This window comes from Panthera onca, chromosome A3 (genome assembly GCF_046562875.1).
Source record: "Panthera onca isolate mPanOnc1 chromosome A3, mPanOnc1 haplotype 2, whole genome shotgun sequence".
Taxonomy (NCBI): Eukaryota; Metazoa; Chordata; class Mammalia; order Carnivora; family Felidae; genus Panthera; species Panthera onca.
Genome location: NC_138341.1, coordinates 20766610 through 20790136, shown reverse-complemented (window position 1 = coordinate 20790136; position 23527 = coordinate 20766610). Strand labels below are relative to the sequence as shown.

The window sequence follows — 23527 nt, the reverse complement described above, 5'->3', positions numbered from 1 at the left end:
TAACAATCTGACATTTTCAGTTTTTATTTCTGATGACATGGGAAGCTTCTGGAATAACGTGGTACTTCAGAATGTTCAGTCTAGCCACAGGTGGGGGTGTGGAGGTGGGGCTGTTTAAGGGAGATCTACAAGGCATGTACCAAGGTCCCAAATTGAAAAAGAACTTGCCATGTCCATGCAATTGAAAGGAGATCAGCTGGGGGTAGAGACTATATTTACACAAGAGAACACAAACTGATAAAGAGGCCCACTTTGTTAACTGTGGTAAAGAATTTGAATTTGGATTTGGAATTTAGACTTTCATTTGAAATGCAATGAAACGGGGCACCTGGGTGGCTCAGTCCGTTAAGCATCCGACTTCGGCTCAGGTCACAATCTCGCAGTTAGCTGAGTTCGAGCCCCGCATTGGGCTCTGTGCTCACAGCTGAGAGCCTGGAGCCTGCTTCAGATTCTGTATCTCCCTCTCCCTCTGCCCCTTCCTAGCTCACTCTGTCTCTCTCTGTCTCAAAAAGAAATAAACATTAAAAAAAAAAAAAAAAAAACTGAAATGCAATGCAATGAAACTCAAAACGGTTATAAATGGGGAAGGAATAAAAACCATGATCTATATTTGATTGTATTTGGAAAAAAGATTACTCTGGTGTTATGTGGGAAAAGGCAAAAGAGAAGAAGGCAAAAGGGGGAAATAAGAACCTGTTAGGATATTAAGAGCCTACTTACTGCAGTGGCTCAAAGAAGTAGTAATGGTGGCTTGGACCGGGGGTGAGGGTCGGGGGTTAACAATGGAGATGGCAAATTGTATTTGGATTCTAGACATTATAAGATTGAATCATAGGGCTTACCAAAAAGGATGTTGGGATTAAGGGAATGAGAAGAATCAAAGATGACTCCCTTACATAGATAAATGGTTAATTCTACAAAGTGACACTATTGATTTCTGGTTACTATGCTGATGTTAAATTGAAAGTACAAGATACAGATGCCAATAGTAACAAACATTTCTGACCACCCTCCCTTCAAAACAGAACAAAATGAAACAAAACAAGGAAAGGCAAATTTGAAATACTTCACTATGGCCATTTTCCTGGCAAGACCTACAACTCTATGGAAAATGTAGATAGATACTGTGGTGGAATTTCTAGAGATCTGGGATTTAAAAAGCCACAGCTGCCAACTTCGGCTCAAGTCATGATCTCATGGTTTGTGGGCTCAAGCCCCCCATCAGGTTCTGTGCTGACAGCCCAGAGCCTGGAGCCTGCTTTGGATACTTTGTCTGTCTGTCTGTCTCTCTCTCTCTCTCTCTCTGTCTCTCTCTCCCCCTCCCCCATGCGTGCTCTGTCTCTCTCTCTCTCAAAAATAAACATTAAAAAATCTTATTAAATAAATAAATAAATAGCCACAGCTGCTTCTCTATCAGCCAAACAAACTAATTTTAGGCCTACTCACATATGCCGTGGCCAGGGTGACACACATCTCCACCCTTAGGCAACAGATACACTAAAAGACCCCTAGAAATAAGACGAGAAGTGAAGATCATTCAAGTAAAGAAAAATAAATCTTTAGCGCAGACTGAAGAAAAGTTTCCCAAATCAATATTCAATCAAAGCACACAAATTTTTCATGCTGAAACAAGAATCTGAAAATATTCATTCAAACCAGAGACAGATAAAGATCACTGTGCTTTTTTTAGGAACTGGAAGCAAAGCATTTAACGTTGAAGACAGCATTTTGAATTATGAACAACGGGTTTTTCATGCTAAAAGCCTTCTTGAATTATTGTGGCATATCCCAGATCTCTTAACTTGGAGCCTTCTCCTTGGATTGTCAGCATGCAAACTTTCAAAACCAAAGAAACAGAATCAGCTAGTACAACGCTAACCTCTTAAAAACCATCAACCTCAAATTTTAACCACTCATTCCTAATCTTTATTGGAAAATGGATATTTCAAATTAAAAGCGGTCAGTTTTATATGTGAAAACCTAGACTAAATGCAATTTTCCTTTTAAGGTGCTTTTACCCAAAAACGGTTATATTAATAATGTCTAAAATCAAATGATTCTAAATTAGAAATGTTACCATTTCTGTGCCATACTTGAGATTTATAGGTACAGTAGAAATCTTTTCTAGATTAATTACTGTTGCAAAACAAAGTGTTCTGGGAAGGCTCTCTTTTTAAAAAAGCAAGTGTTAGTTGTTACTGTTTACTTCTAGATGCTACAAAAACTAAAATGACAGGGAGAAAAAATATTTTAAAGTCACAGGACAAGAAACAGAAGGGAAAGTCTGTGGAAGACAGAGAGTATAGAAGGAACAGGGCAAATTTAGTAGGGCAAAGGTTTTCTGTATTATATAGAGAAAACTGTATCCTAAAAAAGTGGTGTGTGCACTTTTGTGTCCATTGTACATACACTCACATACACATGTACATATATATTGAGTCACAGAGTCACAATGTAAAATATATCTGTTACCGCCAAAAAGTTTGAACAGTATTAGTTTAAGGTGTATACAGAGGAGATGCAGTTGAGAGGAAAGCCAATCAGTGTGGCAGAGCCTAGGAGGAGCTTGGAACACACATTAGATTACCCTGTAGGGTCAATGCTGCTGGGATAAGGCACTGGTGATAAAAAAGGGGGTTGGGGGAGAGTTGGTTGAAATTGAGAATAACTGACAATCTTCCCCTTGAGATCAGCTTTAATTATAAGGAAACAGAGTATGAGGCACAGTTCCTTTCCTTAGTTATTTCCCAAAGTAAAGAAAAAAATCAGTGATCATCAGGTGGACCATGTGTCAAAGAAAATCTTTAATAAAATGCCTACATTTTAGGGGCACCTGGGTGGCTCAGTTGGTTAAGCATCTGACTTTGGCTCAGGTCATGATCTCATGGTTTGTGAGTTTGAGCCTCGCCTCGCGTTGGGCTCTGTGCTGACAGTTCAGAGCCTGGAGCCTGCTTCGGACTGTGTGTCTCCTTCTCTTTCTGTCCCTACCCGGCTCGCGCTCGCTCTCTCTCTCTCTCTCTCTCTCTCTCTCAAAGATAAACATTAAGAAAAATTAAAGAGTGTTACTCTCAACCTTACATTCTGAGCATGTAATGCATCCCTGCTCTACCATTTACATGCTAAAGATCTTGGTTAAGTTATTTCAAAATCTGTCCATTTCATTACCTGTAAAACAGGAATAACCCAAGAGAAAAGAAAATATTTACCTACACAAAGATTTGTAGCAGCTTTGTGGTGAATAACCCACTTATGATGTAACAATGGAATAATACTCAGCAATAAAAAGTAATGAACTTATTGATACACATAAAATCATTCACAATTCTCAAAATAATTAATTATACTGAGTAAAAGAAGCCAGACCTCCCTCCCAAAAAAGATGAGAAAAAAAAAAAAAAAGACATTATATGATTGTATTTATATACACTACTAGAAAATGGAAACTAGTCTACAGTGACAGAAACCAAAAGAATGGTTGCTTGGGGACCAGGAACTAGGAGGAAGAAGAGATTACAAAGAAGCTTAAGGTGATGGATTTGTTCATTACCTTGACTGTGGTGATGGTTTCACAGATTATATATATATGTCAAAACTAACCAAACTGTATACTTTAAATATGTGCAGTTTATTGTTATATAAACTGTTATACCTCAACAAGGCTGTTTAAAAAATGGAATAACACATCTTGCAAGGTCATTTTGAGTATTTAATAGGTTAATACATACATGTAAAACACTTAATATTCACCACACAATACTGCTATTCTAATTGTAAAGTCTACGATTCAGACTTGAATACAAATTTAAAGAATTTCATTTTATTTCTATGGGGCAAACCTTACATAAACTAATTAAAAAGTTATAGGGGCGCCTGGGTTGTGCAGTCAGTTAAGCATCAGACTGTTCGTTTTGGCTCAGGTCATGATCTCCCAGTTCGTGGGATAGAGCCCGTCATTGGGCTCTGTGCAGACAGTGCAGAGCCTGCTTGGGATTCTCTCTCTCCATCTCTGCCCCTCCCCTGCTTGTGTTCTCTCTCAACAATAAAGAAATAATCTTTAAAAAAAAAAAAGTGATAAACACATTAAAGGAAATCTTCTAGCTTAAGAGTCTCAAAGCAATGAAAGGATATTAACTTTTCGTTATTGAGTGTGAGCAAAGTATGGTGCTAAATAAAGGCTCTACACAGATTATTTCATATAATCCTTAGAACAATGTTTTGAGATAAGTGGTATTATTTCTATTTTATATATGAAGACATAGCAGCCTCACAGTGTTATGTAACCTGCTCAAGGTTCAAAGAGCAAGTGGAAAAGGTAAAACATCCAGCCAGATCTCATGGACTCCAGAGTCCATGTCAATATTTTTTTTTCCCTTTTATTTTTCTGAAAGAGAGCACAAGTAGAGGAGGGACAGAAGGAGAGGAAGAAAGAGAGACTCTTAAGCGGCTCCACGCCCAGCACAGAGCCAGAGGACATGGGGCTCGAGTTCATGACCGTGAGAGATCATGACCTGAGCCAAAATCAAAAGTCAGACACTGAACCAACTGAGCCACCCAGGCACCCATTTATGTTTAAAGTAATCTCTACACCCAACATGGGGCTTGTACTCATGACTTTGAGACCAAGAGTCACATGCTCTCCTGACTGAGCCATCAGGTGCTCCATGTCAATAATTTTTTTTTACTTCACTGAAAGAAGGTGTCCTGATTGCTGGCTTAACAAAGGAAAGTCTCACAGAATCTAAACAGGTGACAAGGAAGGATTTCACTGCCAATCCTTCAGGAACTTGGTATTCTATTTATAAAGTAAGTAAATTAGCATCACTTACCATATCTGTAGCTTGATCTTCTTTCCTTGTAATTCAACTGTTTTGATCTTAAAGTCTATTCCTACAACACAGAAGAAAAAAAGGTAAATTATATCTAGGGCTCTGAACTTGGCTCTCCCAAAATTAACTGGGAGTAAAAATAAAAATACACTTTTAAAATTTGTGTCTGTTTGGCTCTTGATAGCCTCTAAGTATGCATATTCTGAACAAATTATTCAATTTTAAACTTGAGTAATACAGATCCAACATGGCAGAAGAAAAACAGCTATATAAAGAGTTTTTACACTAAAGAAATGAAAAGGTAAATTTTTAAATATCTAATTTTTTTAAACTAAGCTCCACACCCAAGTGGGGCCTGAATTCACAACCCTGAGATCAAGAGTTGCATGCTCTACCAACTTAGCCAGTCAGGTACCCCTAAAATATCTAATATTTTAATGCAAAAAAAAAAAAAAGTTTCCCACTAGGGAAAAAAAATAGCCTTAACTAGCTTGCAAAGCAAAAACCTACTACCAGGGATAAAGAGGGTCATTTCATAATGATAAAAGGGTTAATTCATTAAGAAGGCAAAAATACTAAATGTTTATGCATCTTATAACACAGAGCTTCAAAATACATGAGGCAAAAGTAATACAAATCTCCCAGATGTGTCTACTCCTTAATCAACCAAAATCTTCAGCTTGGGTTGAGTTTCCCACAATCAAATCAAAAGAAAAAAAAGGGCGATGTGCCTGGCATTTATAAACCTCAGACTTTGTCTACAGCCCATGTTTTTGTTTCTCTAGGAATTACTGAGACTCTGAACAAGACTAACAATTCCAATTAGGCATGCAATTTGCTAATTAACCTATATAACAAACCTAACAACCAATACTATTTCAGAAAACTTCTCCAAAGACAAGTGAAATTAGGACACAGTCTGAAAGCTCCAAATCTTTTGAGAGACAGAAACCAGGTACAATTGGAAAATTAAGATTTTTAGGCTGTTTTAAGTCACCTACCTCATCCTAGACTCCATGAGTTTCTCTTTCTCTCTCTCTCTCAATGTTGTCTATCCTCAAACTAATTAGCAGTGGTTAAAGCAGTTCTTCATTCTTTTCTGCACAAAAACTCTCCTAGCCTACCTCTGGGCCATTCATTCTTCAATCTTCATTACTAGTTTCTCCTTGCCTCTCTGAACTCTTCTAAAAACCGAAGTGAATTTTTCTATCTTTACTCATTCCCATGGTGATTTTCCCTAATTTCATGGCTTTAAATTCCAAATACGCACTGGTAACTCTCAAATTTATATCATAGCCCAGACCTCTCTCCTGAATTCCAAACTTGAGATAACTGTTTATTGCCTATCTGCAAATCCCATCTTTCACAAAGACTCAAGCAAAAGTCCTTAAAATGTTTCATAAGGCCCTACACATTCTGCCTACCCCCCCATATTCCATGCTGTCCTCATAATTTTCTGTATCTTTCTTTGATCTAGCTAACTAGATCAGCTTCCTTATTGTTCCACACACAAGTCAGAAAGATTCCCACCTCAAGAACTTTGCATATAACTGTTCTTCCAACTTAGACCACTCTTCTCCATTATGGCTCCTTCCCCTTGTTGTCCTTTCCTAAGTGGCAACATTTTCCCAAGTCCCCCACCCCATGTCCATTGTCTATTAATAATCCCTACCCTTCTTCCTTACTTTTTTTAACATCCCTTAAATATGCTGTATTTACTTATTCCTGTTATTTATTTTCTGTCTCCCTATGCAAAACTATAAAATCCACAAGGGTAGGAATTTTTATCTATTTAATTCAGTTGAATTCCCAGCACCTAGAGCCTGACATAAAAGCAGACATTCAAGAAGTATTTGAATGAAGAGATAAATGATGTTTTCTAGAGAAAGTGAAATGATACCCGAGAAAAGATACATATAGATGGGTGCCTCAGTGGCTCAGCTGATTGAGAGTCCAACTCTTGATTTTGGCTCAGGTCGTGATCCCAGGATTCTGGGATCAAGCCCCAGGTGGGCTCTATGCTGAGCATGGAACCTGCTTAAGATTCTCTGATTCTCTCTCTCTCCTCCTCTACCCTTCTTCCCTACTAGAGCACCAAAGAAAAAAATAAATTAAAATTAAAATTAAAAAAATATATATATATACATATACACACACACATATATATACATATTTATTTATTTATTTTATTTCAGCATTAGGGTGAAACTTACCACTTGACAAGCTCCACACCTGTCCACTTAGCATCCAGATTTTTTGAGCCTCAGGCCAAAACACAAAGGATGAAAGTTTCAATGAGATACTAAAAACTAAGCAAACCAAAATAGGGAACCTGAAGGAAACAGGGACAATGCAGAGAAAAAGACAGTTCCTTTTATCTTCTCGGAACAAGAGTGGTGGGGGCAGGAAAACGAACTTGAACCAGAAAAACTCTTGAAAATTAAGGGAAAAGAAAAAGGAAGTGGAAGAAATAATATATTCAACAGGAAGACCAAGAGAAAACTGAGATCTCCTAGAAAATATTAACAAAATGACCAAGAATGGAATTTATGTGATATATGACAAGTTAGAAGATCAAACCAGGAGGTCTGATATTGAACTAACATAAGTTCAAGAAAGAACAAAGAAAATGACACATAGAATATAATAATTTAAAAACTGTGCGAAAGGGCGCTTGGATGGCTCAATCAACTGGTTAAGCGTCCAACTTCAGCTCAGGTCATGATCTCGCAGCTCATGAATTCAAGCCCCACATTGGGCTCTGCTGACATTTGGACCCCAGCCTCTGCTTCAGATTCTGTGTCTCCCTCTCTCTCTGTCCCTCCCCTGCTCACACTCTGTCTCTGTCTCTCTCAAAAATGAAAACATTTAAAAATTTTTTAAAAATAAAAAAAAAACTGTGCAAGAAATCTGCACAGCAAAGGAAACGATCAACAAAACTAAAAGGTAATCTATTGAATGGGAGAAGATATCTGCATATGACATATCCGATAAAGGGTTAGTATCCAAAATATATAAAGAACTTATAAAATTCAACACCCAAAAAACAATCCAATTAAAAAATAAGACATGAACAGACATTTTTCCAAATACATAGAGATAGCCAACAAACACATGAAAAAATGCTCAACATCACTTATCATGAGGGAAACGCATATCAAACTACAATGAGGTATCACCTTATACCTGTCAGAATGGCTAAAATCAACAACACAAGAAACAATAGGTGTTGGCTAGGGTGTGGAGAAAGGGGAATTCTCTTGCACTGCTGGTGGAAATGCAAATCGGTGTGGTCATTCTGGAAAACAGTATGGAGGTTCCTCAGAAAGTTAAAATAGAACCACCCTACAATCCAGCAACTGCACTACTAGTTCGAAGGGATATATGCACCCCAATGTTTATAGCAGCACTATCTACAATAGCCAAATTATGTAAAAACCCCAAATGTCCACTGAATGATGAATGTATAAAGAATGTGGTGTGTGTGCGTGTGTAACGGAATTTTGCTGAGCCATATGAATGAATGAAATCTTGCCATTTGCAACCACAAGGATGGAGCTAGAGAGTATTAATTATGCTAAGTGAATACCATGTGATTTCATTCATATGTGGAATTTAAGACACAAAACAAATGAGCAAAGGCGGGGGTGGGGGGGGCGGCAAACCAAGGAAGACTCTTAACTATAGAGAACTGATGGTTACGGGGGGAGGGGGGGGATGTGTTAAATGTGTGATGAGAATTACGGCATGCACTTGTGATGAATACCAGATGACATACAGAAATGCTGAATCGCTATATTGTACTAAAACTACACTGTATTTTAACTGGAATTTAAGTAAAAACTTTTAAAAAATGGTGCATGAAAACTTAACAGAAGCAAAAGAATCTATTCTAGACTAACTCACCAAATGCTTGCATAATGAAAAAAATAGGATCTATACCAAGTAATATAACCATGAAATTTCAAGACACCAGGAATAAAGATATTATAAAAGCTTGCACACACATAAACTAAGCCATATTAAATAATCAGAAGTGACAACTCTGAACTTCTACTTCTCAACAGCCAACAGCAACACTAGAATACAGAAAGATAATGTCTTTAAAAAATATTTCAACCTGGGCACCTAACTGACCCAGTAGGTACAGCATGTGACTCTTGATCTCAGGGACAAGCCCCACTTAAGAAAAGAAAAAATTTTTTTCAACCTTTTTCCAGTCAAAAATCAAGTGAGAGTAAAATAATGCATTTCCAGGCATGAAAGATCTCAAGAGTTAGCTCCCATGCATCTCTTCTAAGACAACTACTAGGAGAGGTTGCTTTGCCAAAACCAGGAAGAAATCCAGCAAAGAGTGAGGTAAATGGCAGCTCAAACTGGCCTAGAGAGCAACCAGTTCAGAAGCGAATGAGGACATAAAAGGACAGAATCAAATGAGAAGAAAATTCCAAGAAGTATATCTACTAAGAGAGGGAAGGGAATAAATGGTACTAATGGAATTTGTATGAAAAGCAGAAATTCAGAGAGCTTGGCAATTCTGTTGCCGATTTTGGATAAAGTATGTACAGTGTCTTGAAATTTAAGCAAATGTAATAATAAAGGAACTGTAAATTACAGTAAAAACAGAAAAATCATCCAAGAAAGGAAATGTGATTATAGTACACTACTTGGTTTAACAGTTAATAAAAAACATGTGTTATAACTATTTGAGAAGATGAAAAGAGAGGCACCAGGAATGTCTGGAATAATTGATTCTCATTTCCCGTAACAAGAGAGAATTTCTAATGTTAGTTTTTTCTTTTTGCGTGGTTTTTTTTTTTTTTTTTAAAGTTAAAAGCCAAGACTAAGGAATATGGTGTTGAATAACAGATAAAAAGGTCATAAAGTGCTTGGAAAAGGAAATACACAGGTAGGCACAGGGCAAAACTCTATTGTTGCTACTGTCCTCACAGACCTTGAAATACTGTGACTTCTAAAATTCTGCTCTATTACTTTAATAGAAATAAAAACTGGGTTAACAGAGGGACGCTTACAATAAGTTCTCTCCACTACTTAACCACTTCAATTTGATCATTGTATTCCTCCCATGGCCCTCAGCCACCCCTGCAGTCTCATTCCCTTCCAGTCGGCCTCCGGTAGTCACCTTCAAACACAACTTTTTGAAGCAGCTGTGTACTTTTTCCAAGTAAATACCTTTGTCACTCCATCAGGTAGTTTCTACATTCCCCAAAACATACACACCTAAGTGTGGAAAAACTTATACTTAAGATAGAGTAGAAAAGCTTTTGATAACATTTAAGAATTAGAGCAAAATAAGTAGCTCAACTGCCAAGAGAAGGTAGGAAAACCTATATCACCCTTTAAGATTCTGCCAGGAGGAAGAGCACCTGGTGGCTCAGTCTAGTTAAGCATCCATCTTCACTGTGCTGACGAGCTCAGAGCCTGGATCCTGCTTCAGACTCTATGTCTCCCTCCCTCTCTCTGCCCCTTCCTTGCTCGTGCTCTCTCTCCTTTTCTCAAAAATAAATAAACATTAAACAAAATTTAAGATTCTGCCAAGAGAAATAATCAGATTCTCCTGCAACACTATCATTTCCTAAATTTTCACAGACTAGAGCAAACATAGGATTTGATCCAACCAGTGTTTCTCTTTTAGGTTGTATTTATACGAAAACACACTAAAGGAAATCTCTTATTTTTACAGATTCCTGGGACCCAGCTCAAACGAGTATTTCAATTTACTGCACTCTAACTTTTATCAATTTTCAGCTGCTCAGAAAGTGAGAAACACGTATCAGCCAAAATATTTGCCTTAATGATGTTGCAGAAGCACCATCCAGTGGCAAGAAAAGTTAACTGCAACTTCTAGCCACTGTAAATATCCGTTTTCCAAAGCTTAGCTTCTGATGACACACCAATACATAGTATTTAATGTAGGAAGAAATATAATAAACTCCAGACAACTAAAGTTTAACAGCTCATAGGTAAACGATCAATATCTGTGGTTTTTAACAAATGAAAATAAAGTATTTTCACCACATCAGGAAAGGAAATAAGAATCTTATACCTACAATCCTTTGAATATAGCTTTTTTCTGGAATTTAAGAAACATGATTCTTTAACATGATTTAAGAAACATGATTCTTAGTCCTAGCTCTAGCTCTACCATTATAGCACAAATTTTGAAAAGGCCACTTCCCAATACAGCCATTAGTTTATCTGGATGCAGATGTGAAAATGCAGAATGCAGAAATTTCCTCTAAAGCTCTTCTTATTGGGGCGCCTTGGTGGCTCAGTCAGTTGAGCATCCAACTTCAGCTCACGACATGATCTCGTGGTTTGTGGATTCGAGTCCCATGTTGGGCTCTGTGCTGACAGCTCAGAGCCTGGAGCCTGCTTCAGATTCTGTGTCTCCCTCTCTCTCTCTGCCTCTCCTCCCCCCATGCATGCACTCTCTCTCTAAACATTAATTTTTTTTTAAAAGATCCTTCCGGGGGCGCCTGGGTGGCTCAGTCGGTTAAGCGGCCGACTTCGGCTCAGGTCATGATCTCACGGTCCGTGAGTTCGAGCCCCGCGTCAGGCTCTGTGCTGACAGCTCAAAGCCTGGAGCCTGTTTCAGATTCTGTGTCTCCCTCTCTCTGACCCTCCCCCATTCATGCTCTGTCTCTCTGTCTCAAAAATAAATAAACATTAAAAAAAATTAAAAATAAATAAATAAAATAAAATAAAAGATCCTTCCGTATAATAGTAATAGCTTAGTAAACACCTTGAGAATTTATAATGTGTTTAGCCCTTTGGAGTGGATTAAAGCATTAAATCCTCGGGGCGCCTGGGTGGCTCAGTTGGTTAAGCGTCCGACTTCGGCTCAGGTCATGATCTCATGGTCTGTGAGTTCGAGCCCCGCGTCAGGCTCTGTGCTGACAGCTCAGAGCCTGGAGCCTGTTTCAGATTCTGTGTCTCCCTCTCTCTCTGCCCCTCCCCTGTTCACACTCTGTCTCTCTCTGTCTCAAAAATAAATAAACGTTAAAAAAAATTTTTTTTGAAAAAATAAAATAAAATAAAGCATTAAATCCTCAGAACAGTCCTAACCTATACTTTTATTTACAAACTACAAATGAAAAATAAAATTAAAATCCAGTAGTACTAACAATATTTACTGGATAACTACTAAGTGTTCTAAGCATTTCCCGTATTATCTCATTTACTATTCAAAATTATCCTCGGTGAGGCAACTGTCAAGTCAGTTGACACTCTTGATTTTGGCGCAGTTCATGATCTCACAGTTCACAGAATCGAGCCCCGCATCAGGCTCTGTGCTTGTTAGCTTGGGATTTTCTCTCTCTCCCTTGATCTCTGTGCCTCCCCCACATCCACTCTCAAAATAAATAAACTTTAAAAAAATCCTCTGCAGCAATCCCTATCAAAAGAACACCAGCATTCTTCACAGAGCTAGAACAAACAATCCTAAAATTTGTATGGAACCAGAAAAGACCCTGAATAGCCAAAACAATCTTAAAAAAGAAAACCAAAGCTGGAGGCATCACAATCCCAGACTTCAAGATTTATGACAAAGGTGTAATCATCAAGACAGTATGGTACTGGCACAAAAACAGACACCCAGATCAATGGAACAGAATAGAGAACCCATAATGGACCCACAAACGTATGGCCAACTAATCTTTGACAAAGCAGAAAAGAATATCCAATGGAATAAAGACAGTCTCTTCAACAAATGGTGCTGGGAAAACTGGACAGTGACATGCAGAAAAATGAACCTGGACCACTTTCTTATACCATACACAAAAATAAACTCAAAATGAATGAAAGATCTAAATGTAAGACAGGAAGCCAACAAAATCCTAGAGGAGAAAGCAGGCAAAAACCTCTCTGACCTCAACCACAGCAACTTCTTACTCAACACGTCTCCAGAGGCAAGGGAAACAAAAGCAAAAATGAACTACTGGGACCTCATCAAAATAAAAACCTTCTGCACAGTGAAGGAAACAATCAGCAAAACCAAAAGGCAACCGATGGAATGGGAGAAGATACTTGCAAACGACATATCAGATAAAGGGTTAGTATCCAAAACCTATAAAGAACTTATCAAACTCAACACCCAAAAGACAATCCAGTGAAGAAATGGGCAAAGACATGAATAGACACTTCTCCAAAGAAGACATCCAGATGGCTAACAGAAACATGAAAAACCACTCAACATCACTCATCATCAGGGAAATACAAATCAAAACCACGAGATACCGATACCACTTCGCACCTGTGAGAATGGCTAATAACATTAATAACTCAGGCAACAACAGATGTTGGCGAGGGTGAGGAGAAAGAGGATCTCTTTTGCATTGTTGGTGGGAACGCAAACTGGTGCAACCACTCCGGAAAACAGTATAGAGGTTCCTCAAAAAATTGAAAATAGAACTACTCCACAACCCAGCAACTGCACTACTAGGTATTTACTCAAGGGATACAGGTGTGCTGTTTCAAAGGGAAACATGCACCCAAATGTTTACAGCAGTGCTATCGACAATAGCCAATGTATGGAAAGAGCCTAAATGCCCATTGACAGCTAAATGTATAAAGAAAATGTGGTATACACACACACACACACACACACACACACACACACACACACACACACACACACACATACAATGGAGTATTACTCAGCAATCAAAAAGAATGAAATCCTGCCATTTGCAACTACATGAATGGAACTAGAGAGTATTATGCTAAGCAAAATTAGAGAAAGACAAATATCACATGACTTCATTCACATAAGGAATTTAAGATCCTAAACAGATGAACCTAAGGAAAGGGAAGCAAAAATAATACAAAAACAGGGAGGGGAACAATATAGAACAGACTTTTAAATATAGAGAACAGAGGGTTGTGGGAGGGGGGATGGGCTAGATGGGCAAGGGGCCTTAAGGAATATACTCCTGAAATCATTGTTGCACTATATGCTAACTAACTTGGATGTAAATTAAACATTAATTAATTTTTGAAAATCCTCTGCAAAACTACATATATGCCTATTTTAAAGAAAAGGAAAGTTTAAAGTAATTTTTATTTTTTTTTTTAATTTTTATTTTTTTTAACATTTATTTTTGAGACAGAGAGAGACAGAGCATGAACAGGGGAGGGTCAGAGAGAGAGGGAGACACAGAATCTGAAGCAGGCTCCAGGCTCTGAGCTGTCAGCACAGAGCCCGACGCGGGGCTCGAACTCACGGACCGTGAGATCATGACCTGAGCCGAAGTCGGATGCTTAACCGACTGAGCCACCCAGGCGCCCCAAGTTTAAAGTAATTTAAATAAGGTCAGAGAATTAACGTGGCAGAACCAGTACTCAATTCCACTTGTTTTTTCACACCATACAAGCTCTTAACCTAAATTAAGTTCCATAATTCCATTTTTTATTTATGTATTTTCTACTGAGGTAAAATCCACATAACATAAGATGTTCTCAGTTTATTTGGGTCTTAAGTTCTCTCGACAGTATTTTGTAGTCTTCAGGGCCTAGGTCTTACATTTTGTTAAATTTATCCCCATTTCATTTTTCATGTTTAGGGTGCTATTATAAATAATACTTTTTTAAGAGTTTCATTTTCTAATTGTTGCTCAATACAGAATACATCTTATTTTTGTATACTGACCCCTATCCTGTAACCTTGCTATAGTCACTTCTTAATTCTAACTGCTCTTTATTTGGGAGGTAGGGTGCTTAGAGTTTTCTATGTATGTAAGTCATATATATAATCAGGTAGTCTACAAAAAGGCACTTTCTTAATCATTTTCCTTTCGAACCTCTGATATCTTTCTTTCTCTCGCCTTATTGTTACCAGCTAGGACCTCTAATACAATGTTGTTTTGTACTTGATCCTTAACAAAGAAAGCTTAGAGTGAAAGCTTCACTATTAAAGTATCATGTTAACTGTACATCATTTAGTAGGCTGAGGAAATGTCCTTTTACTCCTAGTTTGCTAAGGTATTGTGACGCAAATGAGTATTTTGTAAAATACTTTTATTATTTTTTAAGCTAATTTATTTATCTTGAGGGAGACAGAAACAGTGCACAAGCAAGCAGGGGAGGGGCAAAGAGAGAGGGAAAGAGAGAGAATCCCAAGTAGGCTCTGCACTGTCAGCATGGAGCCCAATGTGGGGCTCAAACTCACGAACCATGAGATCATGACAGGAGCCCAAATCAAGAATTGGATGCTTAACTAACTGAGCCACCTAGGCACCCCATCGTATGCTTTTTCTGTACCTATTAAGATGATCATGACTTTTCTTCTTCTTCTTTTTTTTTTTTAGTAGGCTCTACACTCAACCTGGGGCTTGAACTCACAACCCCAAAGAGTCACATGCTCTACCAACTGAGCCAGCCAGGCACCCTTCTTCTTTACCCCATTAAGGGAGCTAATTAAAATTGATTTAGGGGGCTCATGGGTGGCTCAGTCAGTTGAGCGGCCGACTCTTGACTTCGGCTCAGGTCATGATCCCAGGGTCATGGGATCAAGTCCTGTGCCAGGCTCTGTGCTGAGCAGTGACCCTGCTTAAGACTCTTTCTTTCTCTTTCTCTCCCCCCACCCATGGCCCTCTCCTTGCTCTTGGACACATTCACTCTGTCTCTAAAATAAAATAAAATAAAATAGTGGCTCCTGGGTGGCTCAGTTGATTAAGCGGCTGACTCAGCTCAGGTCATGATCTCACGGTTCATGAGTTCAAGCCCCGCATACAGCTTTGCTGTCAGCTCTGTCCCCCTCTCTCTCTGCCCCTCCCCTGCTCACTTGTGTGCTCTCTCATTCTCTCTCTCTCTCTCTTTCCCTCTCTCCCTCCCTCAAAAATAAACACTTTAAGGGAGCCTGGGTGGTTCAGTCAGTTAAGTGTCCAACTCTTGGCTTCAGCTCAGGTCATGATCTCGTGGTTCATGAGTTTGAGCCCTGCATTGGGCTCTGCACAGACAGCATGGAGCCTGCCTGGGATTCTCTCTCTCCCTCTAACTCTCAAAATAAACAAATCAACTTGAAAAAAATATTAAAAAAATAAAAATAAGTTTTTAAAAAATATTTTTGAGAAAGAGAGACAGAGACAGAGACAGAGAGAGAGAGAGAGAGAGAGAGAACGTGCACACATGCACAAATGGGGGAGGGGCAGAGAGAGAGGTAAACACAATGTGAAGCAGGTTCCAGGCTCCAAGCTTTTGGTGAAGAGTCCAATGCAGGGCTCGAACCCACCAACTGTGAGATCATGACCTGAGCCAAAGTCAGACACTTAAGTGACTGAGCCACCCAGGCACCCTTATTTTATTTTATTTTATGTTTTATTTATTTATTTATTTCTTAATTTTATTTATAGAGAGAACAAGCATGCAAGGGAGAGGGGCAGTGGAGGGAGAGAGAGAAAGAGAGAGAATGAAAGAATCTTAAGCAGGGTGCCTGCTCAGGGCAGAGCCTGGCACAGGGATCAATCCCATGACCCTGGGATCATGAACTGAGCCGAAATCAAGAGCTGGCTGCACAACTAACTAAGCCATGCAGGCACCCGTAAACAAGCACTACATAAATAAATAGAGAGATAGATAAAATGATTTTTAAAAATTTATTTTGAACGTGAAATCAACATTGTATTCCTAAAATAAAGTCTACTTGGTCATGACATATTATTTTTTATAAGTTCCCAGAAACGCTGTGCAATTATTATTTTTTTAACGTTTGTTTATTTTGGGGGCAGGGAGGGGGCAGAAAGAGAGAGGGACAGAAGATCCAAAGTGGGCTCTGAGCTGACAGCAGCAAGCCTGATGTGGGGGGGCTCAAACTCACCAACTGCGAGATCATTACCTGAGCCAAAGTCAGACCCTTAACCAACTAAAACACCCACGTGCCCCTAGATAAGGATTCTTACATACATGTTCATGAAGGAGATGTCAATGTTCATTAGGGATCTCTCTGTCTGGTCTTAATATCCAAGAGAAGGCTGGTCCCATAAATGATTTAAAGTGTGCCCTCCTCCACCATTTACTGAAATAGTAGTATTTTCTTCCTTAAACATTTGATAAAACTCACCAGTGAAGCCATCTGAGCCTTAAAATTTCTTTCAGAAAAAACTTAAATTAAGATTCTATTTCTTTAATATATGTCTATTCTATCAATCACTACAGAAGAATATTCGTTGAGTATCCAACTATATAATTATAGATTTCTATTTCTCCTTCCAATTCTGTCAGTTTCTGCTTCAAGTATTTTGAAACTCTGTTATTAGGTATATAAATATGATAAACTGACACCTTTATCATTACAAAAAAATTTTCTTTATTCCTGGAAGTATACTCCTTGCTCTGAAATCTACTTTGTCTACTATTAATACAGCCACCTGGGCTTTTTTATGATTATTGGCTTCTTAGGTAGTCCTAAGATATTTTTTAGTGGTTGCACTAGACTTCATAACACACATTTTTAACTTAGCACAGTGCACCTTCAAACAGTATTATACCACTTCTCATATTAATGTAAGAACCTTACAGCAGTGTACTTCCATTTTCTCCCTATTACTGGGCTTTTACTTTTTACATCTACCTTTTACATCTACCTTTTACTTTTTACATCTACATTTTCTGAATTTTACTAGTCAATTGTCTGAAATAAATTTAAATTTGAGAAAAAAGTATTTTGCATTTCCCCATGTGTACCATTTATCCTCTCCATTCTTTTGTGTGTATCTGAGTTTCCACCCAAAATGATTTTCTTCAGCCTGAAAAATTTCCTTTAAAATTTTTTAAAGATTTTTTTTTAAGTTTATTTATTAATTTGAGAGAGAGAGAGAGAATGAGCAGAGAGAGGGACAGAGGATCCGAAGCAGGCTCTGTGCTAATAGCAGAGAACCCAACGCAGGGCTCAAACTCCAAAACCATGAGATGATGATCTGTGCTGAAGTGGGACACTTCACTGACTGAGCCTCCCAGGTGTCCCCCTTTAACATTTTTAATAGAGCAGGACTGTCAGCAAGAAATTCTCTCAGCTTTTGTCTGCAAAATGCCTTTTTAAATGTTTATTTTTAAGAAACAGAGCACACGTGTAAGCATGCATGAGCAGGGGAGGGGCAGAAAAAGAGAGAGGGCAGCGGATCTGAAGCAGGCTCTGCACTGACAGCAGCAGCCCAATGTGGGGCTAGAAATCAAGAACCACAAGATCATGACTGAGCTGAAGTCGGACACTCAATCAACTGAGCCACACCTGCGTCCTGGAAATGTCTTCAGTTTGTCTTGATTTCTGCAAGATATGCTTGTCAGGATTAAATTCTAATGATAGTTTTTTCACATCAGAACTTTTTTTTTTTTTTTAGGATTGTAGTTTTGGACCGCCTGGGTGGCTCAGTCAGTTGAGCCACCAACTCTTGGTTTCGGCTCAAGTCATCATCTCACAGTTTGTGGGACTGAGCCCCGTGTCAGCTCTGGGCTGGCAGCATGGAGCCTACTTGAGATTCCTTCTCCCTTTGTCTCTGCCCCTCCCTCCATCTCTCCCTCCCTCTCTCAAAAAATAAACTTTAAAAAAAGGAATGATCTATTTCTTAAAAAAAAAAAAAAAAAAGATTTAATTTTTAAGTAATCTCTACACCCAATATGGGGCTCAAACTTACAATCCTGAGATCAAGAGTCGAATGCTCTACCAACTGAGCCAGCTAGGTGCCCCTCCTTTCAGAACTTAAAAAGTGTTGCTCCACTGTCTTCTGGCTTGCATGACACCCCCCACCCACATACACACCCCTTTTGGGAGGAATCTAGACTTAAGAAACTTTTTATTTTGAAACGGCTTTACAGAAAAGTTGCAAAAACAGAGTCCACATATACCTTTCATCCAGCTTCTAATGTTAACACTTAGATAATCATTATCAGAAAAAAGAAAGTAACACTGGTATAAAGCAATTAACTTAGCTACAAACTTAAATCTACCAATTTGTTCACTAATGTCTTTTTTCCTTTTCTTAATGTTTATTTTAGAGACAGAGACAGAGACAGAGAGAGAGAGAGAAAGAGAGAGAGACAGACAGACAGACAGCATAAGAAGGGGAGGGGCAGGGACAGGGAGACACAGACACAGAATCTAAAGCAAGCTCCAGGCTCTAAGCTGGCAGCACAGAGCATGACACGAGGCTCGAACTCACAAACCATGAGATCATGGCCTGAGCCAAAGTAGGATGCTTAACCGACTGAGCTACCCAGGCACCCCACTAATGTCTTTTTCTGTTCCAGGATCCAATTCAGGTTCCCAACACTGCATGTAGTGGACACGTTTCCTTGATCTGTAACAGTTATTCAATATTTTCTCATCTTGCATGACCTTAATAATTTTGAAAAATACTAGCCAGGTATCTTGTAGAACCTCCCTCAATTTGGGTTTGTCTGATGTCTTCTCATAATTAGAGCAAGGCTTTGCATTTTTTGGTAAGAACACCACAGATGAAATATTTTGCCTTTCTTAGCTCATTATCAGGGAGTATATACACTGTGAATGTCTTATTGTTGTGCTATTAACCTTGATAACTTGGTTATGGTGGTATCTACAGAGTTTCTCTCCACTATAAATTCATTTTTTCTCTTTGTAACTAATAAATTTTTTGGAGAAAATACTTTAAGGCTATGAAAATATGTTTCTCACCATACCTTCACTCACTGATTTTACCTTCCATACCAATTTGTGCCTGTGACAACTATTACTGTAATATTTGCTAATGGTGATGCTGTGTTTAGTCACTACTTTACACTTAATAACTCTTTTACATTTTAGTCCTTCTCCCCATTCATTTAGTTATTTATTTATTATTACCAATATGGACTCATAGATATTTTATTCTACTGATTATGTAATACTAGAATTATCTGATTCCAGCTTTGGCCATCAGAAGCTCTTTCAAGTTGGCTCTTACATCCTTTTGACATGTCCCACCCTTTTCTAGCACTTCTTTGTTTTCTGGCACCAAAGATGCTTCAGAATCATCCTCTTTTGCCTCTATCCCAGCTCTTTCTTCAAAGTGCCATGGTATGTCTTAATGAAGAATTGCTGAGTCCAAGATCTGGGCACAAGATATGCTCATTGCTCCTGGAGTGCCACTGCTTCTATGCATTCCCAGGGGACAGAGCGAGGAAATACATTTATGCACAGTAACCCATGCATATACATACATCTACATTTCTAGACCTATTTATCTGTATATATTACATAAAACCATGAGTTAATACTGATACCTCCAATTCAAGACCAAAAAGTTCATTCTAGCCGTTCTCCTTTCCTTACTTGTAACCTCTTCATTTAACAGTTAGGTATCTGGCTGTCATGATCTAAACTAGATTTACTTATATATTCAATCTTAGTATATACATAAAGTAGTATATACACAGAGCAGTTTCAGGCTTACTAACCCATATCCTTATGAGAAAGGACAGATTTACTAACTAGAATATAATACTTGTATACAGTTCTTTTTATCTTTAGTCTTACAATATCTAGTCAAAATACTATTTTCTGAAGTTACTTTGATGATTTATTCTCTTCCTCCTCCTCAGTGTGGTTGTTGTCCAGTTGTAATAAAGTTAGGTTCATTTGTTGGTTTACATTATTTTTCTTGAAAAGTCAACAGCTGTTATCTTTGCCCTCTGTATATATAATGCGGTTTTTCTTTCCTCTAGTTTCTCTTAAGATTTCTCTTTAAAACTAGTTTTCAGCAATTGGATTAGGATGTGCCTCAGTGTGACTCTCTTTGTGTTTATCCTATCTGGGATCATTAAGTCTAAGGGATTATAGCTTTCATTACATTTAAAATTTTTTCAGCCCTATTTCTTCAAATACTTCTTCAACTGCAGCCTCCAAATGCAAATTGTATTAGGCAGGCTATCTGATAATGTCTCACACATCACTGGGGCTCTCTTTTTCTTCCAGTCTTTTTTTACCCTGTGCTTCATTTTGGGCAGTTTCTATTATCCTCTCACTGATCTTTTCTTCTGCATATCTAATCTGCTGTTAAGGCCCATCAACTGAATTTTTCCTTTCAGATACCATATTTTTCAGTTCTAGAAGCTCCAATGGGTCTTTTTTACATCTTACATTTCTTTCATGTTCATGCTTTCCTTTAAATGCTTCAACATCTGTCTTCTAAATCCATCATCTCTGTCATTTCTGGGTCTTTTTCCAAAAACTGATTTTTCTCCTGGTTAAGGATTACATTTTCCTACTTCTTCATATGCCTAATAACTTCAGATTAGATGCTAAACATCTTACAGACTTTGTTAATGTATAGACTTTTTAAATGTTGAGTTTTGTGAAGATGGGCAGCTAAATTAGTTGAGAATCAGCTTAACCCTATTGAGGTCCGTTTTTCAGCACAGTTTTAAGGAAGGGCTAGAGTAGCCTTTTCTCCAGAGTTATTACTTTAGCCCCACTCCTAATGAATGCCATTTCTAGGGTCTTCCCCAAATGGCCTTTATATTCAATGAGATCTCGTTCTCTTGGGTGGTCAGAACTAGAATGTCTCCCAACCCATTTTAAGTCTCAACACTTCTTCCAACTATCTGGTAGTTGTTCTTTCCCCTAATAGTTGTTCTCTGCTCAGCCATGGAGCCCCACACAGCTTAGCATCCAAAGATTCAAAGGGACTCCTTTCTGGATCTCACTGTCCACATAATGCCATCTTCTATGATAAACAACCCTGCAAATTCCAGCCTCCCCCTCAGTCTTTCTCTGAGTTCTAACTCTTTGGCCCAACAAGACTGCCTTGCTCTGCTTAGATCCTGAATTGGAATCTAGTTTCAGAAAGAAAGCCAGGGGGATTGCAGGGTTCTATTTATTTGTTTTCCTTCTCTCAAGGATTGCAATTCTGCCGCACCTGTTACCAAATATTTAAAAACAGCTGTTTCTTATGTTTTGTCTGGTAGTCTAGCAGTTTACAGCCAGAAGGCTATTCTGGTGCCAGTTACTCTATGATGTCCAGAAATGGAAGATCTCTCAACAGCTTTATTGTCTTTTAAAGGTTAAGTAATCCTTGACCTTTTTTAGAATAGGTTTCAAATCATTTGAGAACCTAAAGAAAATCACGGATCCTTTGCCCATTCCCTTACACCAAACTGTATATATTTCAGGGAGTTTAAAGCCTCTGTCCCAGTCCCCCACCTTCTACTGTTCCACCAGAGGGTTGTGGTTTATAGTACTGGTGCACTACACTATCATTCTTTCAAAGCTTTAGAGGCAATTCACTGAAAACTTGCTAAGGCTGAAATTCAAGTATTTGAACCAAGGAAAAACATTTTTTTTAATCAAAGAAGACACTTTTAAAAAAAGTATTAATACAAAGTTCAGAAACAATACAGCTATTATTCTTTCCCCACATGTGGCAGATAATATTTCTCACATATCTACATGATGATATACTGGCAGTCTGATATTACAGACTAAAGAAACCAAGCCAAAATAATCTAGATTTTTTATCTGATATCCTAATTAGCATTCTTTTGTTATATAATTATTAAAAAGCAATTTTTTATTATCCTGATCTAGCCACCAGCAACAGCAATATTGATACTGAATTATAAATATATACACTTCATACATACATTCATTCTTTGTTAACTACTGTTAAAAACTGGCATTCTCCTAGGTTACTAGTCCTTACAGCAGCATAAGCCAGCTCGGTCAGGCCAGATGGATGTCAGTAAATATCACTTCAGAATTCACCCTAGTCCCACATACTCCACAATAAATACCTGTTGATTTAAATAATGGGAGGGAGTTGGGTGCCTGCGTGGCTCAGTTGGATAAGCATCCGACTCCTGATTTTGGCTCAGCTCATGATCTCACAGTGCTTAAGTTGGAACCCCACATTAGGTTCCATGTGCTGATAGTGTGGAGCCTTCTTGGGATATTCTCTCTCTCTCTCTCTCTCTCTCTCTCTCTCTCTTTCTCTGCCCCTACCCTGTCCTCTTTCTCAAAATAAATAAACTTAAAAAAAAAAGTAATGGAAGGAAGTTGAAAAGATAAAGACAGAAAGGTAAATAGTAAAGGAGAACATTTAAGAGTGCTTGATATTTATTTTTAAAAATTTTTTCATGTTTATTTTTGAGAGAGAGAGAGAGAGAGAGACCATGCACGAGCAGGGGAGAGGCAGAGAGAGGGGGAGGCACAGAATCTGAAGCAGGCTCCAGGGTCTGAGCTGTCAGCACAGACCCCAATGCGGGCAGAGCTCAAACAGGAACCATGAGATTGTGTACTACCTGAGCTGAAGTGGGACACTCAACCAAGTGAGCCACCCAGGTGCCACAAGAGTGCTTGATATTTAATTATCAAAACTCAATTGGCCAGAATATAAAGGTTTATTTCTGGACTTTTCAATTCTTTTCCACTGATCTGTAATGCCTACTTTTATGCTAGAACCACATGGTCTTGATTACTGTAGCCCTGCTGTAAGTTTTGAAATCAGGTAATGTGTGTCTTCCAACATTGTGGTTCTTTTTCAAAATTATTTTGGCTATTCTGGGCCCTCTGCATTCCTATACGAATCTTATGAGTCACTTATCAACTTCTGCACACAAGCTTCCTAGTATTTTAACAGGAACTGCACTGAATCTGTAGACCAATTTGGATAGTACTGCCACCTTAATATTGTCTTCTGATCCATGAACAATGTGCATCTTTCCATTTACTG

The 23527-nt window shown here is 38.4% G+C and overlaps 1 protein-coding gene across 1 annotated transcript in view; it reads right to left on the bottom strand.

Moving 5' to 3' along the window:
• Positions 1 to 23527, bottom strand: part of RAB10 (RAB10, member RAS oncogene family) — a 79457-nt gene that overhangs the window by 23401 nt on the left and 32529 nt on the right. The window contains exon 2 of the mRNA XM_060645035.3: positions 4827 to 4887. Coding sequence (XP_060501018.1) covers positions 4827 to 4887 — 61 coding nt within the window. The remainder of the gene's footprint in view (positions 1 to 4826; positions 4888 to 23527) is intronic.